Source organism: Gallus gallus, chromosome 1 (genome assembly GCF_016699485.2).
Source record: "Gallus gallus isolate bGalGal1 chromosome 1, bGalGal1.mat.broiler.GRCg7b, whole genome shotgun sequence".
Lineage (NCBI taxonomy): Eukaryota > Metazoa > Chordata > Aves > Galliformes > Phasianidae > Gallus > Gallus gallus.
Genome location: NC_052532.1, coordinates 7,377,034 through 7,401,872, shown reverse-complemented (window position 1 = coordinate 7,401,872; position 24,839 = coordinate 7,377,034). Strand labels below are relative to the sequence as shown.

The 24,839-nt window shown below is 43.4% G+C and overlaps 1 protein-coding gene across 2 annotated transcripts in view; it reads left to right on the top strand.

Annotated features, from left to right (window-relative positions):
• The window catches only part of BEND7 (BEN domain containing 7), a 48,136-nt gene extending 25,832 nt beyond the window's left edge, over window positions 1-22,304 (top strand). For both annotated transcript variants that reach the window (NM_001282235.3, XM_040700468.2), the window contains exons 6-9: window positions 1,358-1,583; window positions 6,190-6,309; window positions 14,998-15,048; window positions 20,258-22,304. In NM_001282235.3, coding sequence (NP_001269164.1) covers window positions 1,358-1,583; window positions 6,190-6,309; window positions 14,998-15,048; window positions 20,258-20,319 — 459 coding nt within the window. In that variant the 3' untranslated portion in view covers window positions 20,320-22,304. The remainder of the gene's footprint in view (window positions 1-1,357; window positions 1,584-6,189; window positions 6,310-14,997; window positions 15,049-20,257) is intronic.
• Window positions 22,305-24,839: the final 2,535 nt, after the last annotated feature.

Here is a 24,839-nt window from a genome sequence, read left to right as displayed (position 1 = left end):
CTTCACTTTCTGTGTGCCCATCACCCAGTAAGCATGCATGTTCAGTTATAGCGTATGCTTTGAAGATACTTCTTGCTGTAACTCTCTTGGTATTGATTTTAAAAATCCATGGGAAAAGAGTTATGCAGCCAAATCCTTCTACAGTTGGCAGCCCTTTCCTCCAGCTAGACTCAATAAATTTGCAGGTGATTTGATGTGGGCTGGCATTTGCTCTTGCTCTGTAAACATTTTCAAAAATGCACCATCACTGGTGAATGTATTTTCATACAGGGGAAAAAAAAAAGAAAGGAACAAGTTGTTAGGAATGAGGCTGTAATGTTACTTTATTTTCTCCTATCACAACCACAGATTTGTTGTTTGTTTTTTTTCACCCCTTTCCAACTTCCAGATATTATCTTAAAAAATACAGTCTTCTCTTCAGTCTTCAAGCTGTATAAATAATTATTCCATGCAGATGCCTTGTATAAGCATTTTGTGGTGATGGACATAGAAAGAAGAAAACGCTGTAAATATTGTTTGTGTAATTTCTGATTTGTACAGACAGGGGCAGCAAAAAAACTCAGAAAGTGGACTTCTTTGAAGACCTTTCTCTGCTTTGGCCCATGGTGTACTTGAGACAAGTCTAATGAAATACAAGATGATTTTTTTCCCTCTTCTGCTTCTTAGTCTCCCTTTCTGGAAGTGATTTGCCACTGAGATTTTTTGTGCTGAAATAAGCCATGTGTGTAACATCATACTGTTCTGAGGATGCATTTTGGGGATACGAAACCAAGGGAAAAGTAGCTGATCAGCAAGCCCTGGTGAAGAGACAACCTCCAAGTCATCCTCTACGTCATTTCATATAGATGGTATTTGCACTGAGAGCCCTCTTGGGAAGTTGCGTGGAATGGGGCTGTTGGCCCTGCAGTTGTCCTTCCTGGAAATACCTGGCTGCCCCACAGCGTGCTAATCAGCATCGTTTGCCAAGGAAACAGGTCCATAAAAATGATTAGATAAATGGCTCAAAAGCTTTGTGCAGGAATATCACTCTAGGGTGATCATCTGGTTTGTAATTATTATCCAATATTGAAAGGTATCTCTTTTCTTTTTGTTAGCTGTATGCCTTGAAATAACATCAGTGATTGTTAACTATTACAGTGGCTAGACATAAGTATGATTATTTGATTTGCCTTTTGAAGTTCTTATTCACTGATGGAGTTTGATTTCAATGAAGTAGGCTGCTGTGATATCGAATAGGTGGAAAAAGATTCATGGTTTGATTATTTAAGTGATTGAGAAATCTCACCAGATGCATGATTGAAGTAAAATAATGTGTTTGAATGCCATTTTAATTAAAACATTTGTGTTCTTTCGGTAGCCAGAAGTGCAACTTGCAGAAGGCTTTGATGTCTTCATGCCGAAATCTCAGCTGGACTCTATATTATCAAACTATACTCGCTCAGGAAGTCTGCTATTTAGGAAGCTGGTTTGTGCATTTTTTGATGACCAGACTTTGGCTAACTCTTTACCAAATGGCAAAAGGAAAAGAGGGCTCAATGACAACCGGAAAGGACTAGACCAAAATATTGTGGGTGCAATAAAAGGTATGTTTTAACTTCCTTTCATATGTGTAACTAGAACATATTCTCAGCTGAGGAGAATGTAAAGGGATTAGAATTTCTGACGTGCATTAGGTCTATTAAAATATGCAGTCTTATTTTTATTCTCTTTCATTCACTTGTTAAAAATAGATTCTACAGGGACAGCTTGTGTTAAGTTTAAGCCAATGATTCCAGTTTCTGAAGTCAGGCTCCAAGGTTAGAATCTCAATGTTCTTTTAAGTTAATTTTTTTTCTAGATACCGGAGTCACAAAGAACTCTTGAAAACATCATGACATCGTAACTATTCCTCTTTAATCAAAATGCTGAGGCTTGCTCTATATCTGACTGTGTCTGCTCCGTAAATAGTTCAGTAGTTGGTGGCTGAATGGGAGAGAAGTGGTGGAAGATCATACTGGGACCAGGAGATGAGTTTGTTGCTCATAAAACCTGTGGTGGTTCACCTTTGTGGAAACAGATTTCTTAGTTGGGTGTTTCTTATGTTGTGTGTTTTTTGCTAGTGATCACTACTTTCCAGGTTCCAGAATAACACATCTGCCATCAAACACTGTGATCACAACATAAAAAGAGCTAGCTAGCATTACATGGGAGATTCTGAATTGGATTCTGCAGTTTTGAAATCTCATATAGCAGAAAAATACACAAGCTATAAAAAGACAGGCTACACTGCAAAGCAGAGCTGACCAAGCACGAATACAGGCTGACGAAGATCAAATACAGGCTGGGCAGAGAATGGCTTGAGAGAAGCCCTGAGAAGGATATGGGGGTGTCCACTGGTAAAAGATTCAACAGGAGCTGGCAATGTGTGCTTGCAGCCGAGAAGGCCAACCATATTCTGGGTTGCATCAAGAGAAGTGTAACCAGGAGGTCAAGAGAGAAGATTCCGCCCCTCTACTCTGCTCTCGTGAAACCCCACCTGAAGTACTGTATCCAGTTCTGGAGCTCCGAACACAAGAAGGACATCAAGCTGTTGAAGTGGGTCCAGAGGAGGGCCACGAAGATGATCGGAGTGCTGGAGCAGCACCCCTATGAGGACTGGCTGAGAGAGTTGGGGCCCTTCAGCCTGTAGAAGAGAAGGCTCCGGGTAGAGCTTATAGTGGCCTTCTTCCAGTAGCTGGGGAGGGACTTTTTATAAGGGCATGTAGAGACAGGATGAGGGAAAACGGCTCTTAACTGAAAGAGAGTAGATTTAGACTAGGTATCAGAAAGAAATCCTTTACTGTGAGGGTGGTGAGACATTGGAGCAGGTTGCCCAGAGAGGTTGTGGATGCCCAATCTCTGGAAGCATTCAAGGCCAGGCTGGATGGGGCTTTGAGCAACCTGGTCTTGAGGGGGGTGGTCCTTGTCTATAGCAGATGGGTTAGAATTAGATGATCTTTTCCAACCCAAACCATTCTATGACTCTGTGATTATTGTAAGGCCTCTGACTTGTCCTGAGGTACAGGACAAGCTAACCTAGGTGACATAAAGCAATGAGAAGAACTCCTGTAAGCACACTGGCAGCTAAAAGAGGAAGGGAAACCTTTTGCAGCCACTGCTCTGTGTAGTTTCACCCCCCACCTCCATGCAAGAAAGCCACTGACATATATGGAGTGAGTCCAGTGGATGGCCACCAAGATTGTTGCAGGAGCAAAGTAGGTAAGTGGTGACGTATGTGCATGAATTGACTTGTGAGAAGAACTGGGATCAGTCGGCCTGGAGAAGAATATGCTCAGGAGAAACCATACTGCTGTCCATTACTGCATAGTGGAATGGCATAGAGAAGGTGGAATCAGATTTTAGAGGCACAAGAAGCGTTGGACACATGGAGAACTTCAACCTGATATAAGAAGCTTTTTTAACATGAGGATAATCAGACAGTGGACCAGGAGCTCAGAGGGGCGGTAGGATCTCCGTTCCCGAAGGTATTAAGAATTTCACTGGACATGGTCCAGAGCATCATGATCTAGTTGACTGCTTTGAGCAGCAGGTTGGGCACGGAGACCTCCAGAGATCCCTTTCAACCCGTGTGATTCTTTTAATAAGGTGTCTGTGTCATAGTCTTAATACACTACCTTTTTTTCCTTGAGCTCAGTCATCTGTGAAGATCTGATGTTGAATTCCCTTCATCTGTATCTCGTTTTTCCCAAAAAGCTTCAAGTGGAAGAAAAACAAATCAAAATTATTTAAAAAAAACCCTCTACTTGGACCAGCACTGTAGTAAAAAATTGTTTTTCATTGGATGCAGTAGCACCATTAAAAGAGCAGTCATTACCCACTGTGGAGAACAGTGTTTCTCAGTAGCTAAGTTTATATTACCAGAGCAAATTCTGAAGTCTAGTTCAACCTCTTCCCTTGGTGACAGTGGGGAAGAAAGGAAGGAGTTGCAGTTTCAGCAGATAAAAATTGTCTGTGGTGGTTCTGCTGGGCACCACTGTAATAACAATCTTCACTGGTATTTACAGCATTGCCCAAACTCTAGTTCATGATCCGTGATAGGAGAGCTTGTTCCTACAAGCTGTGATGGAATACAATGCCAAGGGCTGATGTACTGTGGATCTTTACTCAGCCTGGCTCCAATAGCACCCTTTTTCCTTGGGCTATCGGACACTGTGGTTTCATTTGTTCCAAGTAATGACTGAGTCAGTATGAAATCTCCATGAGAACAACAACATGTTGTTTGCATTATTTCATTAGGACGTTCCTCTGCCACGTGTTCAAGATATCCTTTAGTGGCACTTCAGTCCTTCCCCATGACAGAGACACAAGAGTGGAGAAAAGGCTGTATTCATGACAGACATGAGCAGAGAACTTAAAAGAGTGACTGCTGGCTTGGAAATTCTCCTTGTCTGAAAACATTTTAACTACCATCTTTACGAGGAGTTTAATACTGCTACAACAGAATGATTAGGCAGGGAGAAATTCTTCTGTCTGACTTTGGATATTCAGTGGCACTTGTTGAATCAGTTGCAGCATTTCTCGTGAACAATCAGTTTCTCTTGTGAACTGCATCAATTTGCACTTACAACTCAGAGGAGTGGCAAAAGAGAGAAGAAGAAAGATCAGAAGTAGTTGTTTTTTCATTATGTTCTTGACAAGAAATCCAGCCCTGCATGAAGGTCCATTCCTGCAGAAGTCAGTGAGCTGTCTTCAGTTCCGCTGGGGATTTGATCTGATTTATGGCACGGGTGGTTACCACAATACAGCTTAGATGAATATTGGAACAACGAGGTCCCACTTCTGCCTTCTTCCTACTACATTCCCACTCTTTTTTTTTTTCAGTCCTTGTGCTTTCATAACCACACACCGAGCAACCAAAGCTATTCTGAATTTAATTAAAGGGAAGAACTAGCAAGGCAATGTACAGGCTCCCCAAGGCTGCCATGATTTAGTTTCCCATGCAGACTACAGCAAGCAAAGTCATAATTCCACCTTAGGAACGTGCAGGAGACAACCTGGAGACAGCCTGTTGTCACAGGAAGACCCCCAGGTCATGGTCACCAACACAAGTTGCTGTCACATGTTTGAAGTACGAGACTTAGGACATCAGTCAGGCTCCCACTGTGTGTTAGGGACCCCATGGATTCAGAAGGGAAAGATTATTTCTGCCTTCAAAGAGCCTCTAAGATTGAATGCTGGCAACATGTGAGGCTGTACTGACTTCTCCTACTGACTTGCTGAGCTGATTCTTCATCTTCGCTGAACAGACTACAGAGAAAAGTATTGCTAATGCTTTTCATGCAATGATTTTGTCAAATTGTTAATGTGAAAAGAATTTGGAGAGTGCAATTACTTTGGACTCCTTTGTAATTACCAGCCAGCACTGTGTCAAAAGTCTGCGTACAAAAATACCAAACGGTCAACTTTTGTTACGTGTTCCCTCATCCCATTTGTGCAACATTTATTCCCAAGGATTACAGATTCCTTCAGCTGGAACCAGCTTTCTTTATCTGCTGGTCATCGTAGACAGTTGGTTCTGAGAACCATGACCAAGCCTACAATAGCAATACTAGCAGTAATAATATCCTTTATATTTTTGCTCTTGTGACTTTTCACACACATCTCAGTTGTATGATGAACAATATTTTTCTCAAGAAAGTCTTTCTTTTAGTAGCTTTATAAAAATGCTGTTCCATCTAGTTTGGTGGTCTGAGAGCAACAACTGCAGAGATTTCTGCCGTGGTGGGACTTGTGTCTCCCATCAGTTTGCTTGCAGACTTAGAAATGAGCCTGAGAGGCCACCAAGTGACCAGATGTTCAGTTCTTTACTTATACCATATGGAAATCAGCAGTTAGAAGTGCCTACCACATCTGGAGACTCAGTTCAAATTACAGTGTTATTTTTTGTGATATTCTGGTGTGAAATTCATGGACGTCACATGGATGGTGTAGACTGTTTCTTTAGGATAGGCTTTTGTAAGTAACTACTATGATAATTATATGCACAAATGACTTCTGAATGATAAAATCGTGGAACATTGAGTTTGACCAGATTTGGCAACTTAATTTTGTTAAGTTGATATTTTGATAAATTTTCTTTGTAATCCTCTTCAGCCTCCTTTTTTCAATTGTGGTGGCTCTTTTAAAAAAGGTGGTATCTTTTTATTTCAGTCTTCACAGAAAGATACTGCACTGCTAACCATGTGGATAAACTTCCTGGTCCTAGGGACTGGGTCCAGATTCTTCAGGATCAAATCAAACTGGCAAGAAGACGATTAAAAAGAGGCTCAGGTATGTATAAAAATATTAGGAAAAACATATGAGAGTAAAATTGAAATCTTACAGCTTTTCTGTCCACAGAATTGTTTTTCTTGTTAAATGTAGTTGTTGTATATGTTCACTCTATGAAAATTTGATCTCTCAGATTTAGCAGGTTTCTGTATCAAGTACAGGGTAACGAGTTGAGGAGCTCTTTTTGCAGCCAGGTTAGCTTAGAGTCTTTCACAAATGTTGTCTCCAACCTCCTTCCATTAGCAACCTGAAACGTCTTAGCATCACAGAATATCCTGCAGTGGAAGGGACTCATGAAGGTTATCGAGTTCAATGCCTGATTCTCAGGGCAACCTAAAAGTTAAGAGCATTCTTCCTTGTGTTCTATGGAATCTGAGTTGTAAACTAGCTCATCCAGCCAGGTTGCAGGTAGAGGGTTTTAAGTTCTGTGTTACTTGGCCTGACAAGCCACTTACTGTACTGTAGGACATAACCTAAATTACCTTTCCCTCCAAACTGTGTGTGTCTGGAAGGACAGACGAATTTTCTCACATTCCTTGTGAAATAATTGACATAACTGTAGCAAAAAAAAAGAGTGACCCACACTGATTATGCTTATGAGGACATATCAAAGCATAGGAGTGAGCTTGCCAGAGGTGAGTAAGAAGTAATTTCAGTAGGGATTTGCAGCAGTTACTTAGCTTTGTAGGACAGCATACATGGTTGAGTGTGGGACTAGCCAAGCACAGTTAGCTCAGCAGTGATGCAGTTCCAGCACTCTCAGTTGAGCTGACAAACAGCAGTCTGCAGTCTCCAAATCCCTTGTGGAGTTCACAGGAACCTGAAAGCAATATCACTGATTATGAGATGTGTAATTACTTTATAAAGCTTAACTAGCCTCATTCTCATCTTCATGCCTCCTATCCTACAAGGAACTTCCTTTGGCTTCACTTACTTTTTGTAGAATCATAGAATGGCTTGGGTTGGAGGAGAGCTCAGAGATCATCTCGTTCCAGTCCCTGTGCCATGGGCAGGATTGCCAACTACTGAATCAGGCAGTAGATCACTTTGCCTTTCTAGTGTTTCTTAAGGCTCTCCCGTGGTCATATTTACTGCCCATCTCTCCCCTGGAGCATCTGACACCTGTTAGCATCTGTGAGCTTAAGGAATAGAAAACCCAGTGACTAAGCCAGGGATGCCAGTGGTCCCCCTGGCTACAGAGAGGTGAGCTAGACCACAGGAAAACAGAAGAATGGTTCTCTCCAGCTCCAAGTGTCAGGGAGTCAGTGTTTTCAGAATTGACACAGAACTGGGAGGGAAATGCAGATTATTCAGTAGCATAAGCTTCCCTGCGTAGAGCAGCAAACCATCACGAGCTTTAACAAGGGTTTCTTGTGCATGCTGGGGGAGGGAGGAGAGAGGGATACAAGATAACCTTGTTAAAGACAGTGTGAGATTACTGATACTGTACAACATGACTGCTTTGTGCCCCTTCCAAAGGCTGGCTGGGCAGGACAGGAACACAGTATTAGCCTCTGATTGGTGAAGAGTGCAGTGTGGGATGTGGGAAATAGAGGGTCTTTGAGTTATCTGCAGAAGACCCTCAGGAAAGAGGATTGACCTAATTTTGTTTAGATTTTTATTTTCTTTCATCCTTTTTTTATTTGCTATTCTTGATGCCTCTGCAGGATATTAATTAAAATGACAGTGGAGTTCTTCTTTTACCTTTTAAACGGCACTTCCATCTCTGGTCCTTTCCTGGGATGAGAGTATCTAAGTAGAGGGTTTGGTCTCCAAGTTAGCAAGACTGTAAAGAAAAACAAACGAAGCTGAGTTTAGTGAAACTGAATAAGATAGGCTCCAGTCCCTGCAGAGGGAAGCTAACACATAGAATCATAGAATCACTCATGTTGGAAAAGACCTTAAAGATCATTGAGTCCAACCACGACCTAACCATACTACCCTCATTAACAACCCTCCGCTAAATCATGTCCCTGAGCACCACATCCAAATGGTTTTTAAACACATCCAGGGATGGTGACTCATCCACCTCTCTGGGCAACCTATTCCAGTACTTAACAACACTTTCTGTAAAGAAGTTTTTCCTGATATCCAACCTAAACCTCCCCTGGTGCAGTTTGAGGCCATTTCCCCTCGTCCTGTCACCAGTGAGAAGAGACCAACCCCGCTCTCGCTGTGAGCACCTTTCAGATATTGGAAGAGAGCAGTAAGTTCTCCCCTCAGCCTCCTTATCCCCACACTAAACAGCCCCAGTTCCTTCAGCCTCTCCTCATAGAGCATATTCTTCAAGCCCTTCACAAGCCTGGTTGCCCTTCTTTGGACCTGCTCCAGCACCTCAGTGTCCTTAGTAAACAGAAATGTGCCTAGCAGAAACATACCTTATTTACTAAAAGAAGTACATGGTAACTGGATTGCTAGAAAAGCTCTATTTTTTTCTGAGGTTTGGTTCACTGACTATTCCGTTTTCTTTCTGCCATTTGGACACAGGCAGATGTGTTTTCTTTTATCTAGCAGGGGTGATTGAAAGTGCTGCTGTTGTTCTTGTCCACTGCTTGGAGGTTCCCCCTTTTGTGACAGAACTGCCAGAGCTGATCATGCCAGCACTCTGCATTCTGCTTCCAGTGCAAGCTCAGCCACACAGATTCAGTGGTAGCTCAGACTAACCCAACCTGACCTTGCACTGAAGCAAATGAGAAGTGTTCATGTTTGCTTTGCCAGCCTTTGTGGCAGAAAAGCAGTAGGTAGCAGCAAAGAGGAGCAAACAGATTGCAATAACATCTTCATCTTGTTGAACCAAAATATTTTAGTACTTGTGCATTGTAATCATGAGCTTCTGATGTGAGAGATGTAGATCTGATCAGACAACAGATCTGTCCAGTCCCGTATTTTGTTTCCAGCAATGGCCATTAGCAGGTGCAAAGGTAGGTCTACAGAACCAAGGGTAAACCTGGCTGTTTGACCTGCAAACTGCACATTTTAACTATTAATTGTTAAGGCTTTTCAGGCTTTCTGAAATTGTCCAAGCTGTATGTAATTTACAGAGGCCAAGATGCAAGAGGAGGGCAGGGGTGGAGAGAGGTTTGATTTGCTAAGGGGAGAAGATGTTCTCTGGCTCTGTGTTGCAAAATGTTGCTTTTGAGAACCTAAAAACTAGTGCAGTCACAGCCACTGAGCTTAAATACTTGTAGTCCCTTAGAAATCCTTATGGAGAGCAATCACTGAGAACCAGACCCATAAATGAAGTGTTGGGAAATACTGAGGGGTTAAGTAGGAACTTCAGTCCTACCAGAGGGGGGGGGTAGAAGCTGACACCTGAGTCCAAGCAAGTGTCCTACTCCCAAACCATCACGTCTGTTCTGTTTGCACTTATTGAAACCTACCCTCTGAACCTGACGTGGGCTAAGGTGCCTGAAGAACAATTCTGAGCCAGCATTAACCTGAGACTTTCTAAGCTGACTCGAAATCTGCTTCTAGTTTGTTTTGATGCAAAAGCTTAACCTGAAAATGTTCAATTTTGTCTATTTATTTCCCAGAATCCACAAAACAACTTTTTAGTCACCGCTGAGTTGTGCTAAATTTGAACAGCAGAAGAGACAAGAGGCAGGCTTTCCATTCTGTTTGCCTTCCCCTGAGCCATTTAGTCCATCCTCTGATTAGTTTTTCATTTCAAACCACGCAGTAAGACACTGCATTCATGAGCAGCCCTCTCTGCTTTATCCTGTGAAACATTATTTCAGTCTGATAACATAAATCCTGCTCTAGCTTTCAGTGATATTAATAATTTCAAAGAATTTGAGCAACGAGTGTGGTGGATCTGCTTTTTGTACCTCTTTCTCTAGGGTATATTCTCTCGAGTATTCCCAAATCAAATGAAATCATGATCACTGGATGATAGATGCTGTCCAGCTTCAACCTTATTTATCATGTTTTGCTCATCTCCTAGAATTGGGTACAGAAAAGCTCCCCACTTGGAAAGCTAATAAAAATAAAAATAAAAATCACTTAAAAATTGGGCTTTCTAGAAAACAGTTCCCCCGTGTAAATTCTGAAAGGTTGTTATCCTAAGGCAAATAAAAATTCATTTAAGTTCTAAATCAGTGACAGTATTTTTCATAGACGGAAATATTATTTTTTAATTTATTTATTTTGCTTTGGCTTTTTTCTCAGTTCTTTTAGATTATTGCCTGAGATCTGAGACTCGGGTAGGTTTTTTTTTTTATTTTATTTGTTAGATCTGAGAATAAAGCTGTCACTACCATTAAATTTTTATTGGCCTTGTTCAGTCTGTTCAGAATTTCACAAGTTGGCTGTCACAAAGGGGAGAAGAGACTGCGAGGTTAATGTCACAAACAGATGTTATAATTAAAATTAAATAGTAGGAGAATATTCTTCAGCCCTGACTATTGGGCCCATATCATGCCAACAGCACAGCCTACTGGGGCACGGCTTCATAGTGCGAGGTCCGTCTCCTCCCAGCACAGAAGCTGAGCCTGCTTGGCTTCTGGGATCGAATGCAAAGTGGCCCTGGAAGGGAAGAAGTCAAAGGAAGCCACGTGTGTAATATTTCCTCTTTGAAAGCACTGTGAATGACTGTGCAAATTGCCTTGTAATTTACACGGTGTGTTTCCCACTGTGTGGTCTTTCCACCTACAGGGAGAGTATGGGTAGGGGACTGGTGGCCTTGCCAGTGTCAGTGCAGAGGCAGGCGACCATTAGCATAAAGATCTAAGGGCAAAATCAGAGGGAACTGACTTGCTGTTCATGTCGCTCTGTGCCAGACATAGTATCCCAGCCTTTTGATTACTAAACTCTTCATCCATTAATAAGCAGTAGGTCAGGGGCAGCACATCTCTTACAGTCAGTTCTTCCTCCCTTTTTATGTTCTGAAGAGTGTAAGCCATTATGCTGTAATGTCTGTCCATTGCATAGCCAGGAAAGCTGACGTTGTATGACTAATGCTCCTGAAACTGAGGGTAAGAGCTGTTCATGCAAAGTCATTACATTGTGCTTAACCTGGAAGCTTTTGATTGCCATACTCAATAAAGGAAAACACAGCACTGTTGAAAAACATGCTGAAACTTTTCAGGCAGAATTAATTTAAATAAATTGCGTTCCATGACATTTCATCCTTGAATTGTTGTTTAAAATCAGCATTACCTTGTTGCAATGTAAAATAGTAGGAACAAAGGGAGAAAAAAATGCTTACACTCAAGAAATGTGTCTTTTCTCCCAAATCCTTGTTCAAATTGCTGCTTCTACTGCCTTGTATGAGGATTTTGTTTTGTTCTGTTTTGTTTTGTTTGCTATCTGTTTCTCTTCGTCCTTCTGATTTCCCTGGTTTGTGGTTTTGATATAATATGTCTGTGCTGTGGGAGATCACATTGATTTTTTGCTTAGCAGTAGACACAAGACCAGGAAGGATGTAAGATGTGAGTCCAAGATGTGGTACAGTGCTTTTGTGGCCAGTATCTCAAGTTAAGATAGCAATATTAAAATAAATTACTGCACTGATAATCTTCCCAGCCCTAGGCATACCTGTACTGCGGTCCAAGGAGCAAAACAGCAAGTGTACAACTAATGAACTTGTACTTCAGAATCTAAACAATTTCAGGGAAAAAAATAGAAGACCTCTAAGGAAATGACTACTGTGACTGTTCTGCAAGGACAGAAAGGAGTCTCAGAATTGCCACAGCAGGATCTATTCCTGCTTGCCTTGTCTTGCAAGCTGGCTCAAGGCACTTGAATTTTGGCTGGCAGCCTCTGGGTGTGGTTGTTGAAGGTAAACCTTTCCTGCTTGGAATGCAACGTGAGAAGATGCTGGTTTACATCCATTCTAGGAGGTCAGGGTGTTTGTCACATGTTTGTGAGCAGGAGCTTTACTGGTCATACTTCACTTGAAGCTGTGGTTACGTATCCAGTTTCATAAAACAAATGCAGACAGCTACTGAGAGGAGTCAGTAGGTTCTCGGTGTTTCTGTCTTGTTTCCACTCCCTTTCTGGCACTGGCAAAAGCATTCATTCAACTGCACTGTCAGTTTTTAACTAGTTCTGACCTCTGTGACTGTATGAACATCTGTGCTGGCATGAGGAACAAGCCTGGAACAAATGGGTGACAAGCTTTATTACCTCTTTAGTGCCATATCAGTACTGTGGTATTGCGCCAGATTAAAATGGCCAGGTAATTACCTTTGTCATCATCACTGTTGGGTCTGCAAATTTGGAGAGTCAAGTCCTTACCTTGTGAAAGGCAGGTGCTTCCTGGCCTCCACTTGTTACTGTGTTACTTCATTCCCCTGGATTTAAACTTCAAGTTTAGCCAGGTGTGAGAAGGGCAATAAGGTAAAGGTATAACCACATCTCTAAGGCTACTCCAGGAGTTTCTGCTAAGATTTCCAGTAAATTCTACCACTTGAGTGGACAGTGTATTTGGCACGGACTCTGATGTGGATAGATGGAAGATTTTCAGACCATTCCCAACACTCACATCTTGCTTCCTCCATTTTCATAGCCTGAGTCCCACGGGGCCATTTACTGTTTTCAATCTCTTGTATGCTGAGTAACCATGCTGCAGAACTGCTTGGTGCAGGTGCTTCTTCATAACACAGCAAGAAGCTGGGCTCAGAGTGCCACTGTAGTAGGATATATCCTGTCTGTTCTTTCTCAGCTGCTCACTTCACCACACTGTCTCCTTTCTTGCTCATCCATCACTGTTAGTCCAATCCAGATGCAAACGAATGCAGAGACAGAAATCATGTAACTTCTTAGATGTGGCACTGAAGGATGTGAGTTAGTGGGCATGTTGGTGGTGATGGGCTGATGATTGGACTAAATGATCTTAGTGGTCTTTTCCAACCTTAATGATTCTATGATTCTTTTCTCATTTATTCAGCTCCGTGTTCTTTCCAAAACTGAAGATTTTTGCAATAAGCTGTACCAAGCACTTGATTTCTTTCTGCTCAGTGTACCGCTTCCTCATAGGAAGCAGAAAAAGGTTGAAGGCACAATTAGGGTAACTTGCAGATCCATGTAATATACTTGTTGAGGCTCTCCACTTAAACCTTCCAGGGGATGAAAGCTGTTTAGTACTAGGGGTTTCTTGTTTGTTCTCTCTCTCTACAACTGCCTGCAAGGAGGTTACAGTGAGGAGGCTGTTGATCTCTTTTCTTGGGGGACAATTGATAGGACATGAGGAGATGGTCCCAAGTTGCTATTGGATATTAAGAAGAATTTATTCACTGAGAGGTTGGCTAGGAATTGGGCTAAGCTGCCCAGAGACACAATGAAGTCCCCATCCCTGGGTGTATTTAAGATGTAGCAATGAGGGACATGGTTTAGTGTGGAGATTTGGGAGGTCATGTTGAAGATGGGATTTGATGATGCTGAAGGTCTTTTCCAACCCAGATGGTCTGTGATTCTTTAATTTAACCAATTTTGTGGAACTGAGTAAAGAGCATATAACTAAAAACTAAACTGGCATCCATGCAAGTGAGAAAGGGTAGCAAGGGGTAGCAGAAGGAAGGGAACTCTAATGTAGCTCAGCAGCTAGATTGGTTCTTCTTACGATATCTTCATAATGGCAACAACTTGATATCCTTTTATATAGCTATAATAAAGATGCCCAGGACAGTTAGCTTAGTTTCAAGTGGGAGCTAAACTAAGTTGCTCAGTGCATCTATAGCCTTGGTTGAAACTTTATGCCAATGAATAATGTGCAGTGAATGGATGTGATAAGATGTATATCCACCACAGTGATCATGTACAATGTCAAGGACTTCTTCTTTATGACCATAACTAGTTTGCTGAAGTGTTCTTGAAGATCTCATTGTGTTTTAAAGGCCTAAAATATCATGCCGAGTTGTCAAAAGACAAAGGTAGTAGGATTTTGAATAGGACTTGTGTACATTTCACTCCTAACTCCTGGTGGATGCCTGTAATTTACTCTGGATTCAAACACACATGCTAGAATACTGCAGCCTAACAAGTTGCTGCACATCTGCTGAGCCAATTGAACTATATGTGTATCTTTGGTTGGTGACAAATAGGAGGTGAACAAATTAAGCTTTTAGCCTTCTTTTACTGTGGGCTAAATTAAGTCTAATTTTGCATAAGGTATGGATTGAAAGCATGTGTGTATATATACGTTGTAATTGCATGTGTACCTGCATGGCTACATGCTTTTGTAAGCATGCTGGGTGCTCACTTCGAAGTCATTCTGCCCTGGCACATCTGTTCCTCCCAAAACAAGCTTGCCTATGGTCACAGGAAGTTTGGCTGCAGAAATGAGAATATTCACACTTTCCCCTTAGGGATCTGATGATGGCAGCTGCAGGAGGATCGAGCACCAGCCTTGAGGGCTCCTCTTCCAAGGGCTGCTGGGGCTGGCTTAACAAACAGACTTCTCTTCTGTGATTTTATGAAATGATTGCAACTCCCCTCATGTCTTGAAACCTTAAAATGAGCCAGTGTCACTCCAGCCTGTTTCTGGCACAGCTGCTTATTAATACCAAGCTCTTTCTTCTAAGTTTGCATTTTTATTTTATGACCTTTTTCTCCGAGCAGTGAGTTTTAAACTGAGCAATAGCAAATTGAAGCTGAGGAAAGTAGATAGAAAATGCAAAATGTAGCTTTTTAATCACATTCCTGTATTCAGTAAAAGTAATGAGATTTCTTGTTTATATTTGTAATCAGCAGAGGCAACTGACTATGATGAGAAGCCGGACATTTCTTTACTACAAGCAGGTAAGATGCATTAAAATTTTTATCAGCTTCCAATGTGTGTGTTTGTTTATTGCACAGCAGCATTTTTCAGTAATCCTGGCATGCCATATACCGTCGGGTAATTGCACAGAGGACCCAGCTATCTGAGTTTTCAATGCCCTGTATTAAAAAACAAATGCACCAGAGTCTTACGATTTCCCCCTCTATTTCGTATTCATCAAACCTCAAGGTTCATGATAGCAGCTAAGCTAATAAGGCCGGTAAGTTACCATGCTTATTCTAAACAGGGACTTTTGCTCATCCCTGATATTCCTGGGAGATTTTTGAATTCTTAACAGTGTTATTGGCAGGGTAGTGATTTCTGTATTGGTAGTGATTTCTGTTGAAGCATCCATTCAGTTGTGCATGGTATTAGCAATAATATCTTAGGCTTACAGAAGGATTCCAAAGACAATTTTATGGTGAGTAAGTGTTGTTTTACTTCTTCTGGAAGAGCATTCACACCACCTCAAAGCCTGACAGTTATTAAAAGCAGTGGCCTTAGGAGTAAATATTTTTGCACTGAGAGTGAAATCTGAACCACCCTCTCATTAAGAGTCAGTTCATTAATGGGTGCCCTGGTGGTAGGAGATGAGCTCCCACAACTGATTGGAGGCAGTGTCTTAAGGAGATGATTGTTTCCCTGTCATTTCACCAGAATGCAGCTTAATGCTGACAAAGCCAAGGAAAAAGGAGGGATGCTACAGGAGACACTACAGATGCTGCAAGACCTTTAGCAGATGAATAGGGTCAAGGATTGCGGTTCGTTATAATCATATTCTGAAGGTGTAACAACAAAGGGTGGCTGGAGATCAGCTGTGCTATTTGTGTGACGATCAGAACGTGACTGGCATTGGACTGCTGAGCTCAGGGCGTAGGACCTGGAGGCTCAGGGTGGTTGGGAGAGCAGCAGTGCAGCATCTGCCTGGGCAGGATCGCTTCCTAATCTCTCTTACATAAGGACTGGAGAAGGAGCTTTCATCCACCACTGCTGCACGCTGGGGCCAGAGCAGCAGCTGCCAGCCGCCCAGCGCGGCCGCTTGAAATCCTGCTGTCAGAGCACGTGCAGTTACTAAGGAATAGGACCAGCGAAGCAGTGGTGAGGACAAGCAGCTATAGTCTTGTGCTGGCAGAGACCCAGTGGGGGCTGGGAGCACACGCTTGCTGTGAGCCGCCGTGCTGCTTTCTTGGCCAGCCACTGAATATTTCAGGGTACTATTGTGATAATAGACACAGGAAGCTCTAGTTTGAAAGATCTCTTCCAAGTGACATCCTGTTTGTTTCTTTTATCAGGGAGGGAAGCAATTCCATTGAAAGAGAACCCTAATAAAGCTCGCTAATTCTACGTAGTGTTATCTTTTCATTGCTGGTGTAATCGTGTTAAGGAGCAGAATTATCAGATTGCTGTGCTTTTCTTTGGAGGCAGCTTCTGTAGCTACTACTTGCATCTGATGTTATCGACGGAATGGGCGTGATGAGATGGTTGTGGCAGAGAAGATGACTCTCTTTCCACTCTACTATCAGTCTGACTGGTCATACACCTTTGAGCATCTGTGCACGCACAGTTCTTGAGCTGCAGTGTCCCTCTGCTTGTATATGTCTCCATGCTATCTGTGGAAGCATGCCTAAATAAACCACGCTGCGATTTGCGTTGGTGGGGGAGGTGATGCTCACAGGCTGCACGCCAGGCATTTGACTCACACCCATTATTATATGTGTGCAAGTGTCTCTTTATAGTACGTATCAATGTAATATCATACTGTTCTTGGAAGCAAGTGATTTAAAGTGATATACAGACAGCCTAATGACAGTAATTACAATGGAGAGCCAAAATACAGATGCTTTCTATCTAGGAGTGTCACATAAGAGGTGAAATGTAACTTTTACAGAGGTCTTTCCCTGTCTTAGTAGAGCTGGTTTTATAGAGGATGTTACTGGCAGGACATTAAAAGAGAGTTTTAATGTGAGGTATTCAAGCTGTCTACTCTGTTTGGCTTGAAAACTCTTCGGGGAAGAGTTTGTGTGTTTGTGCAGTGGCCGCACTGATAGCTGACATCTCCAGGAGCTGTTACGAGAAAAATCAGGACCAAGCAGTGGTTAACGTGGTGTGGTGGCAGGGTGAAAGCAGACTGAATCAGATTGCACAAAGAGAGTCTTGCATGAGGATGGACTGGGAAAAATGGTGGGGTGTTGGAGCAGCTTGTGACAGACTTCAGGTGGTCTTGAATCATAGATGTGCTTGAGTTGGAAGGGACCTTTAAAGGTCATCTAGCACAACTCCCCTGCAGTGAACAGGGACACCTACGGCTGGATCAGGTGCTCAGAGCCCTGTCCAGTCTGACCTTGAGTGTCTCCAGGGATAGGGCATCCACCACCTCTCTGGGCAACCTGTGCCTGTGCCTCACCGCCCTTACTGAAAACTTTTTCTTAATACTCAAATTAAATTTCTCCTCTTTTAGTTTGAATCCATTTCTCCTTATCCCATTACAACAGACCCAGCTAAAGAGTCTGTCCCCTCGGCCTTCAAGAACTGGACAAACTTGTGAAGGGAAAGCACCCAGTGTGAATTGAATCAATGGGAACTGCTGGTGCAGAAAAAGAGGAACTAGGCTGTCTTTCATCTGTCTTTTTTGCTCAGTCAACACTGCCCGTGACCCCAGTGACATTATAAAAGGCATCTGGGTATACATGGGCTATTGGTGTTGCAATTCTTCAACCTACACGTTTGCAGATCACAGCCTATGGCTTGCACTTTGAGTTGAAAGTCTGTTTGCTCTCATCTCTCTCCATAGTTGGTAGGGAAAAGAGTAAGTTCAGATGAGCTAAGTTTGTATTTGGAAGCAAGTGACTCTTCTTTGGCACCGAGAGGGCTGTCCTCTGAATGCAGTTAATTTGTCCAGGTGCCTATAGCCAGGTTTGAACGTGCTCCCTCTGGGCCCACAGGTAGCAAAGCTGTGGGCTTTGGGGAAAGGAGGGGTGTTTTGATTGCAAAGCTGTCCTTTGGAACTTGAAATCCTTGTAAAAAACATAGCCGGTGCATTCTCACAAAAGTAGGGAAGGTGTTTGTGCCCAATTATATTTTAGCACTTCAGAACAGGAATCATGCTCCCCTTTTAAAATCACTGGAGATGCTAAGAGTGCCTTTGCTTTGAAGGCTGATGATTGAAGGGTGTTTAAAGAAAATTGGAAGAACTGTGGCAGTGAAACTTGCTGGGAACTTTGGCGGAATAACAGATAAATCTCAAGAAAATACCAGAAGAATTTGTCTCTAACAAACCTTATGAAAGCTCAGGTCTCCCACAGCTCCAGCTTTTGCACATACTGACACAGCTGTTGCTTAAGCTGAAGTCTATGTCCAAACCTGAGCTGAGACGGATCAGACAGCTCCCAGGCTAATCGCCGTGTGTAACTGGAAGACTGATCAGCATCTCAGTGATGTGGGAACCTGAAAGGTGTGAGATATCTCTTTATCAGGCCGAAGACATGGCAGCTTTTACAATCTCTCTGTATCAGCTGGCATTGCAAAAACAAAGCTCATCTTACGTTGGTCTGTGATTTACACTGAGCATCTGGATGTCATGTTAAAAAAGAAGGCATAACCACGAGTTCTGCATGTGGGAACCAATTTAAGGCAGCTGTAGCACCCTTTTCATCAACTCTCATCTTCTAAATCACATTTGGAATAGATACGCAGCCCAAGACCACGAGCCCTCCTTACACCTGTGTTCTGGACTGCAGCTGTGCCAAGGGTTTTGTATGGATTCTCCACACTGGGGTTAATTTCAAGATGAGAAATATTTTTGATATCCCTAAAAGAATCAGAGACAGTAACATCCCAGTCCTCAGGTCCAGAGGTGATACGGCTTTGTGAAAAGATGATAACAATCTCTTGGTAAAGAAACCAATGATAAGAAAATAGCAGCCATCCAATTCTATGTAGGTTGTCTCCTTTTCTCTCGAAATACAATATCAAGAAAACGAAGCTTCAAAAAAAAAAACCCACCTTTTTGAAACCTTAAATATAAATCCTTTATTGTAATATAAATCTTTATCCTTTCAATGCATGATTGTATGAGTCTCTCCTTTTTCATTGGGTTGTATTTGCCTCTTACACTGATTGATGTCTGTCTCCTGTTTGCCCTGTGTTCTCAGCACCGTGGTTGTAATTCTTCTGTCCATCTTTCATTGTTCTGTTTAGAAAGAAAAACACATTCTTAAAGTGGTATCAAAAAGATGGGTTATAATCATACGGCACACCTGCTTTTTTTTTCACTCTGCCATATGCATTTAGACTGCTGCGGTGTGGGGTTTTTTTTTTCTTTTTTTTTTTTTTCTCATTTTATTCCCAAAGAACATCCAAAAATACGCACTCCGGGTTTAAAATTCATGTGGTGCTTTTTTTCACTCCTTCAGAAAAGTAACTTCAAAGTGGGAAGCATTGCAGTGCGGTTTGCGTCGCGGCCTAATGCAGCACTTCACATCTGAAGTGGGGTGTGCTGTATTTTCAGTGGAAAAACGTTGCTCAGTATTAAAAGAAATCCATTCAGTTTGCTTTCTTTGGGCGGTTGGGTTCTACTCTGGAAGGAATTTCAGCCCCACTGCAAATTTAAATTTGGGAGAGGGAGGTGATTGTGCCCCTCTACTCAGCTCTTGTGAGGCCCCATCTGGAGTACTGCATCCAGGCCCGGGGCCCCCAGCACAGGAAGGACGTGGAGCTCTTGGAGCGGGTCCAGAGGAGGGCCACTGAGATGGTCAGAGGGCTGGAGCACCTCTCCTATGAGGAAAGGTTGGGGAACTGGGCTTGTTTAGCTTGGAGAAGAGAAGGCTCCACGGAGACCTCATTGTGGCCTTCCAGTACTTGAAGGGAGCGTATAAACAGGAGGGGGAATGGTTGTTTACGAGGGTGGATAGTGATAGCACAAGGGGGAATGGTTTTCAACTGGGACAGGGGAGGTTTAAGTTAGATATTAGGAGGCAGTTTTTCCACACAGAGGGTGGTGACACACTGGAACAGGTTGCCCACAGAGGTTGTGGATGCCCCATCCCTGGAGGCATTCTATGAAACTGAGATGAGATTCATGTATGTCATGTTTATCTTTCGCTTCGCTGTTAAATGAACGACTGAACCGATTTCTTAAACACGTTTTTACATTTAAGCTAATTGCCTCAAACTCTTCCTTCCTTCCTCCAGGTAGCCTGTTTGACACCACAACAGATAGCCTGATAGACGCAAGCCTCGATTTTCCTGTTTAAATTTTACATCCTGCGCCTGTGGCTTTAGCAGATATGAACCTCCTCTCGTTTAAGTAATGTTCGTGCGAGGTCGGCGTGGGGATGTCGGCATCCTGCGGCACGTGGACGTCCACACCGTTCTCCCTTCATGTTTGTGTTGTCTCACACGTTTTCCCTGTGACTTCGAATAACAAAACCGCCAGATTGTTTCACTGTTTTTCATCTTAATTAAAGATGATTTCTCTCCATATCACGCATTAGTTAATTGGTGTGGCATCCACTCTAACTGGAGTCATTCTCTTGCCTTTGTTTTCCCTTTGCCATTGTACCGTTCCACATGGCTGTATGCTTGCCAGCAGTGTTTCATCTTAAGCTATGCAGAGGTGAATAAACACAGTTGGATGACTCTTCCCCACCCTTGGGACCGTGGTGGCATCCCTCTCCTTCCCAAACCCAAGGGGCTCGATGAGCACTTAAGAGGTGAAGCACTTTGCTCTTGTGCATTATGCAGACCCACTTTCCCTTTCTGTCTGCTGTTTCTCTGTTTAGAGACCTGTGGTACAAATGGCCAGTCATATATACCTGTAATTCGAAGGGCACGGTCGGATTTAGGACCAAAAAGAGCAGGATCTGTATCATCGGCGTCCATTTCTGGGTGTATAGCAGGGAGAAGTCGTACCTCAAGCAAACTGGAGTTCCCCTGTGTGGCCTCAGTGTGAGGGCTCTTGAGTGGTTTTGTAGTGCAGATTACTGGAGGAGACCATTCTCTCCTCCTTTCTCCACCATCTTTCCCTACCGCCCCAATCTCAAGATGTGCTACTTTGCTAATTTCCAGGAAAGGAATCTGCACACTGTGATTTTTCAACTGCTGCCCTTGGGGACGCTATTCACCCATTCCAAAATCCTAGTCACAGACTGGCACTCTGTTGATATCTCAGTAGTCAAGATCACTGAATTGATCAAGAAATTGCACTGCCCTCTTAGACATGGAAAGTGTTCATCCTTTCAGGTCAGGGCGAAGCTAAAATCTTAAACAGCCCTCCATGAAACTGCTGCTTCTGCACCTTTCAACAGCACTAAATTCACTTTAAAATCGTAGGGAAAAAGTCGAGAAGGTCTTCGACCAGCAGAGAATTCCAGTGCGTTCCCTGCGATTCGAGGGAGAGATTGCTATAGCCTTCGCCATTGTGTTTCATTTTCCTTTGTGTATTTTAGGTGCATCTTTTCTTTCCTCCTTGGAAACTATTTGGCCTTTGAGTGTTTCAACTGAAGTGCTATTACAGAGTTGTTGGTTTTTTGTTGGTTTTTTTTTTGTTTGTTTGTTTGTTTGTTTAAAGTATTTAAAGATTTATTTCTCTTGTAACAACCCTTAAGTCTGTTTCTCCAAAGCTGCTGAATGCCCACAAACAACACTGTGATGCGTTCTCCCAGCACCCGAGAAGCCAGGCTCCCAGCCCTCCCCACCCGCAACGATGTACTTTTAGGAATGGCCGTGTCTTCTCTTAAAAACCGTGGAATATATTGAATGTGCACTGCAAACCTTAACAGAGTCTTTCCTTCATCATGGCTTGGAGTTGTGTGCATTGGGCAGGGGCGGCGGTGCCCCGTCGTGTCCGTATCGTAACACTTGGGCGATGGAATCTGCGTTTTGTACATTTTGGAGATTGCGTTTGTGTTTACTTAACTGTGACTACTGTGCAGACTTTCTTCAGAAATCTTTTTATAGGGTTTATTAGAAAAAAAAAATAAAAAAAAAATAAAAATCATTCCATATTTAGGTAAAGACGTCTCAATCTTCTGTATATAAGTTTTATTAATATGTAAATATTTAGATATTTTTAAATTACTATGTTCTTAATAAAGCGACAAGGGACTAGTTGTGAACTGGTGTATAACATTGTGTTGTGTTATCGATCTCTGGGAAACCCTCTTTGTCAATCCAGAAAAAAACAAAAAACAAAAAAACAAAAACAAAAACAACCCTACAATAAATGACTTTAATTGAATGTGCCTCTCTGTGTTCTGTGCTGGATTCCCTATTTCATCGGACCGTGGGATCACAGAATCATATGAGTTGGAAGGGACCCTTAAAGGCCATCAGGTCTAACTGTCCTGCAATGAGCCTACAGCTCCATCAGGTGCTCAGAGCCCGTGCAGCCTGACCTTGAGCAGCTCTGGGGATGGGACATGCACTCTTTGGGCACCCTGTTGCCTCCTCACCCTTGTTGTAAAGAACTTCTTCCCTATATCCAGTCTAAATCTCCCCTGTTTTAGTTTGAAACCATTTCCCCTTGTCCTGTCACAAAGGAATGACCTGGCAAGTCATGGACCATACAAGAAAACATGGAAAACCCCAGAGGTTGCCACCACAATGCTGTTTTTCTGCTTCTGATGGAAACGGCTCTGCCTGTCAGTCAGAACAGTGGCTACATCCAATCACGTAACGCGTGAGCATTAAGTGCTGATATGCTCAAAGCCTAATTTTAATTGAATTAGGTGCCTTTACAATCTTCATTTAAAAGGTTAAGCTCTGCTTCTATGGAAACAACACATAGGAAGGACGAAGCGCTACTCATAATTTGGAGTGTCCGCAAAGATATACACTTGATCATTTGTTATCACACCCTCATCCAGTGCTGTGTAGCCTCAGAAAGTATTTCCTGACGATACACGTTCCTGGTAATCCTCAATCCATTACAAAGAGCTGGTGGAGCGGAAGAGTGCCTTGCTGCTCCTCTTCTGGTTTCTGCATGGAGCACTGGGGAGCACTGGCTAGGGAGAAGTCCAGCAATAATTTCATTTGCACGTTGCCAGGAACCACAAGGCAGCAAATCTTGCCTGGGATGCAGCAGTGCTGCTCCATCTGTTAAAGCAGCTCCAGGACCGGAGCTCCAGCAGCCCGTCCTATTTACAGGGCACCAGAGATTAATGCTTTGGGTGAAAAAAAATCCTTCTGAAGCTTAACAGGAAAAGGATATCCTCCTGGTGACATGAAAGGAAACCGAAGCCCGGGCTTTATAAAAAATGCATTAATTGCAAGACAAGAAGAAAGTCATCTGAAGTGGCTGTGACATGTCGGTTGAAAAGCAGCTGGCAGGGAAGCACGCGCCGTTGCACCATCTCTGTTTGAGGAACGGTGGCCCTGATGGATGCAGCCCTCGAGAGCAGGCACTGCGGGTGGGAGGGCAGCTGCTGCCCCAAGGAAACCAGCTCTGAGCTCCGCTGAGGTTGGCACCCGGCTGGCAGTGCAGCTCTGCCTCATAGAGCCAGAGAATCGTTAAGGTTGGAAAAGACCCCTCGGATCATCCAGTCCAATCGCCAGCCCACCCCCACCGTGCCCACTCACCACGTCCCTCAGTGCCACATCTGCCCTTTCCTTGAACACCTCCAGGGATGCTGACTCCCCCCCTCCCTGGGCAGCCCGTGCCAATGCCTCACCGCTCTTCCTGAGAAGAAACTTTTCCTAACATCCAACCTGAGCAGGGACACGGTCCCAGGACAACCCCAGGGCTGTAGGGTGTCCTACCCCACTGCCATGTCCTCCTGAACAGAACTACCATCTCATGGGACTTTGCAAAGCAACGCATCTGTACACACTCTCCCCCAGATCTAACATAAGGCACCCTCACCCCTTCCCCACCTCCAGCTGCACCACGGAGAGGCACGAGAGGAGTTTCTACAAGTAGGTCAGGTATGACTTCTCATCCTCTGAATGCTAATAAAAGCCACTGATGTGAAACCTATAACGTTATGTGTATAAATAATTTAGCTCAGTTGTGTAAACATTGATACTGGGTTAAAAAAAAAAAAAAAAGCAGAAAGAAAGAAATAATTTCATCAGCTCTTTCCCCTGCATGAATATAGTGTTAGGTATGACATAACAGGGGCAAAGGATAACTGGGGAGTTTGGAAATGGATGGATGGAAAATGGTGGCCTCGGGGACCCTCCGTGTGCAGGGGTGGTCACCACACAGACAGTGCCTGCGTGTTGGAGGTGCTCCAGCAAGGGACAGCCATCCGGGAGACGTCCCAAGAACACCCATCTGCAGCAGTGCTGCCCTGCAGCATCTCTGGAGGCAGCAGGCAAAGCGAGCGGGGACAGAATGAGGACAAGGGGGGCTTTGCACTTCCACTTGCCTCTCGGCTGTGCAAAGTCCCCATCCCAGTCAGCAGAGGGATCCGGGCTGGCACCAGCGCGTGGCTGTTGCTGTTCCCGCAGTTTAGAGGAAGCAAAGATTAATGTAATCATTTAATCCCAAGAGATTTCAGGATTCACTGACTGTATCTCGTGTCTCCATTCATCGTGGCGCAGGGGCTGTGTGTGAACTGCTCTGCTCTGATCCAGGAGTACCTCTGCTCCTGACTTATTTCCCTTTTCTTGATAAATTGCACAAGCGTTTCGACCCCAGCTTGACCTGACGCTTCCATTCCTCCTCCTGCTGCTGCAGTGAGGTGGTGCAGGGCCCTGCCCACAGCACGCCACCTGCTTTTAGGCTGCTAAGAATGAAGATAGCTCTCACTGATGTCCAGCAAGACCCATC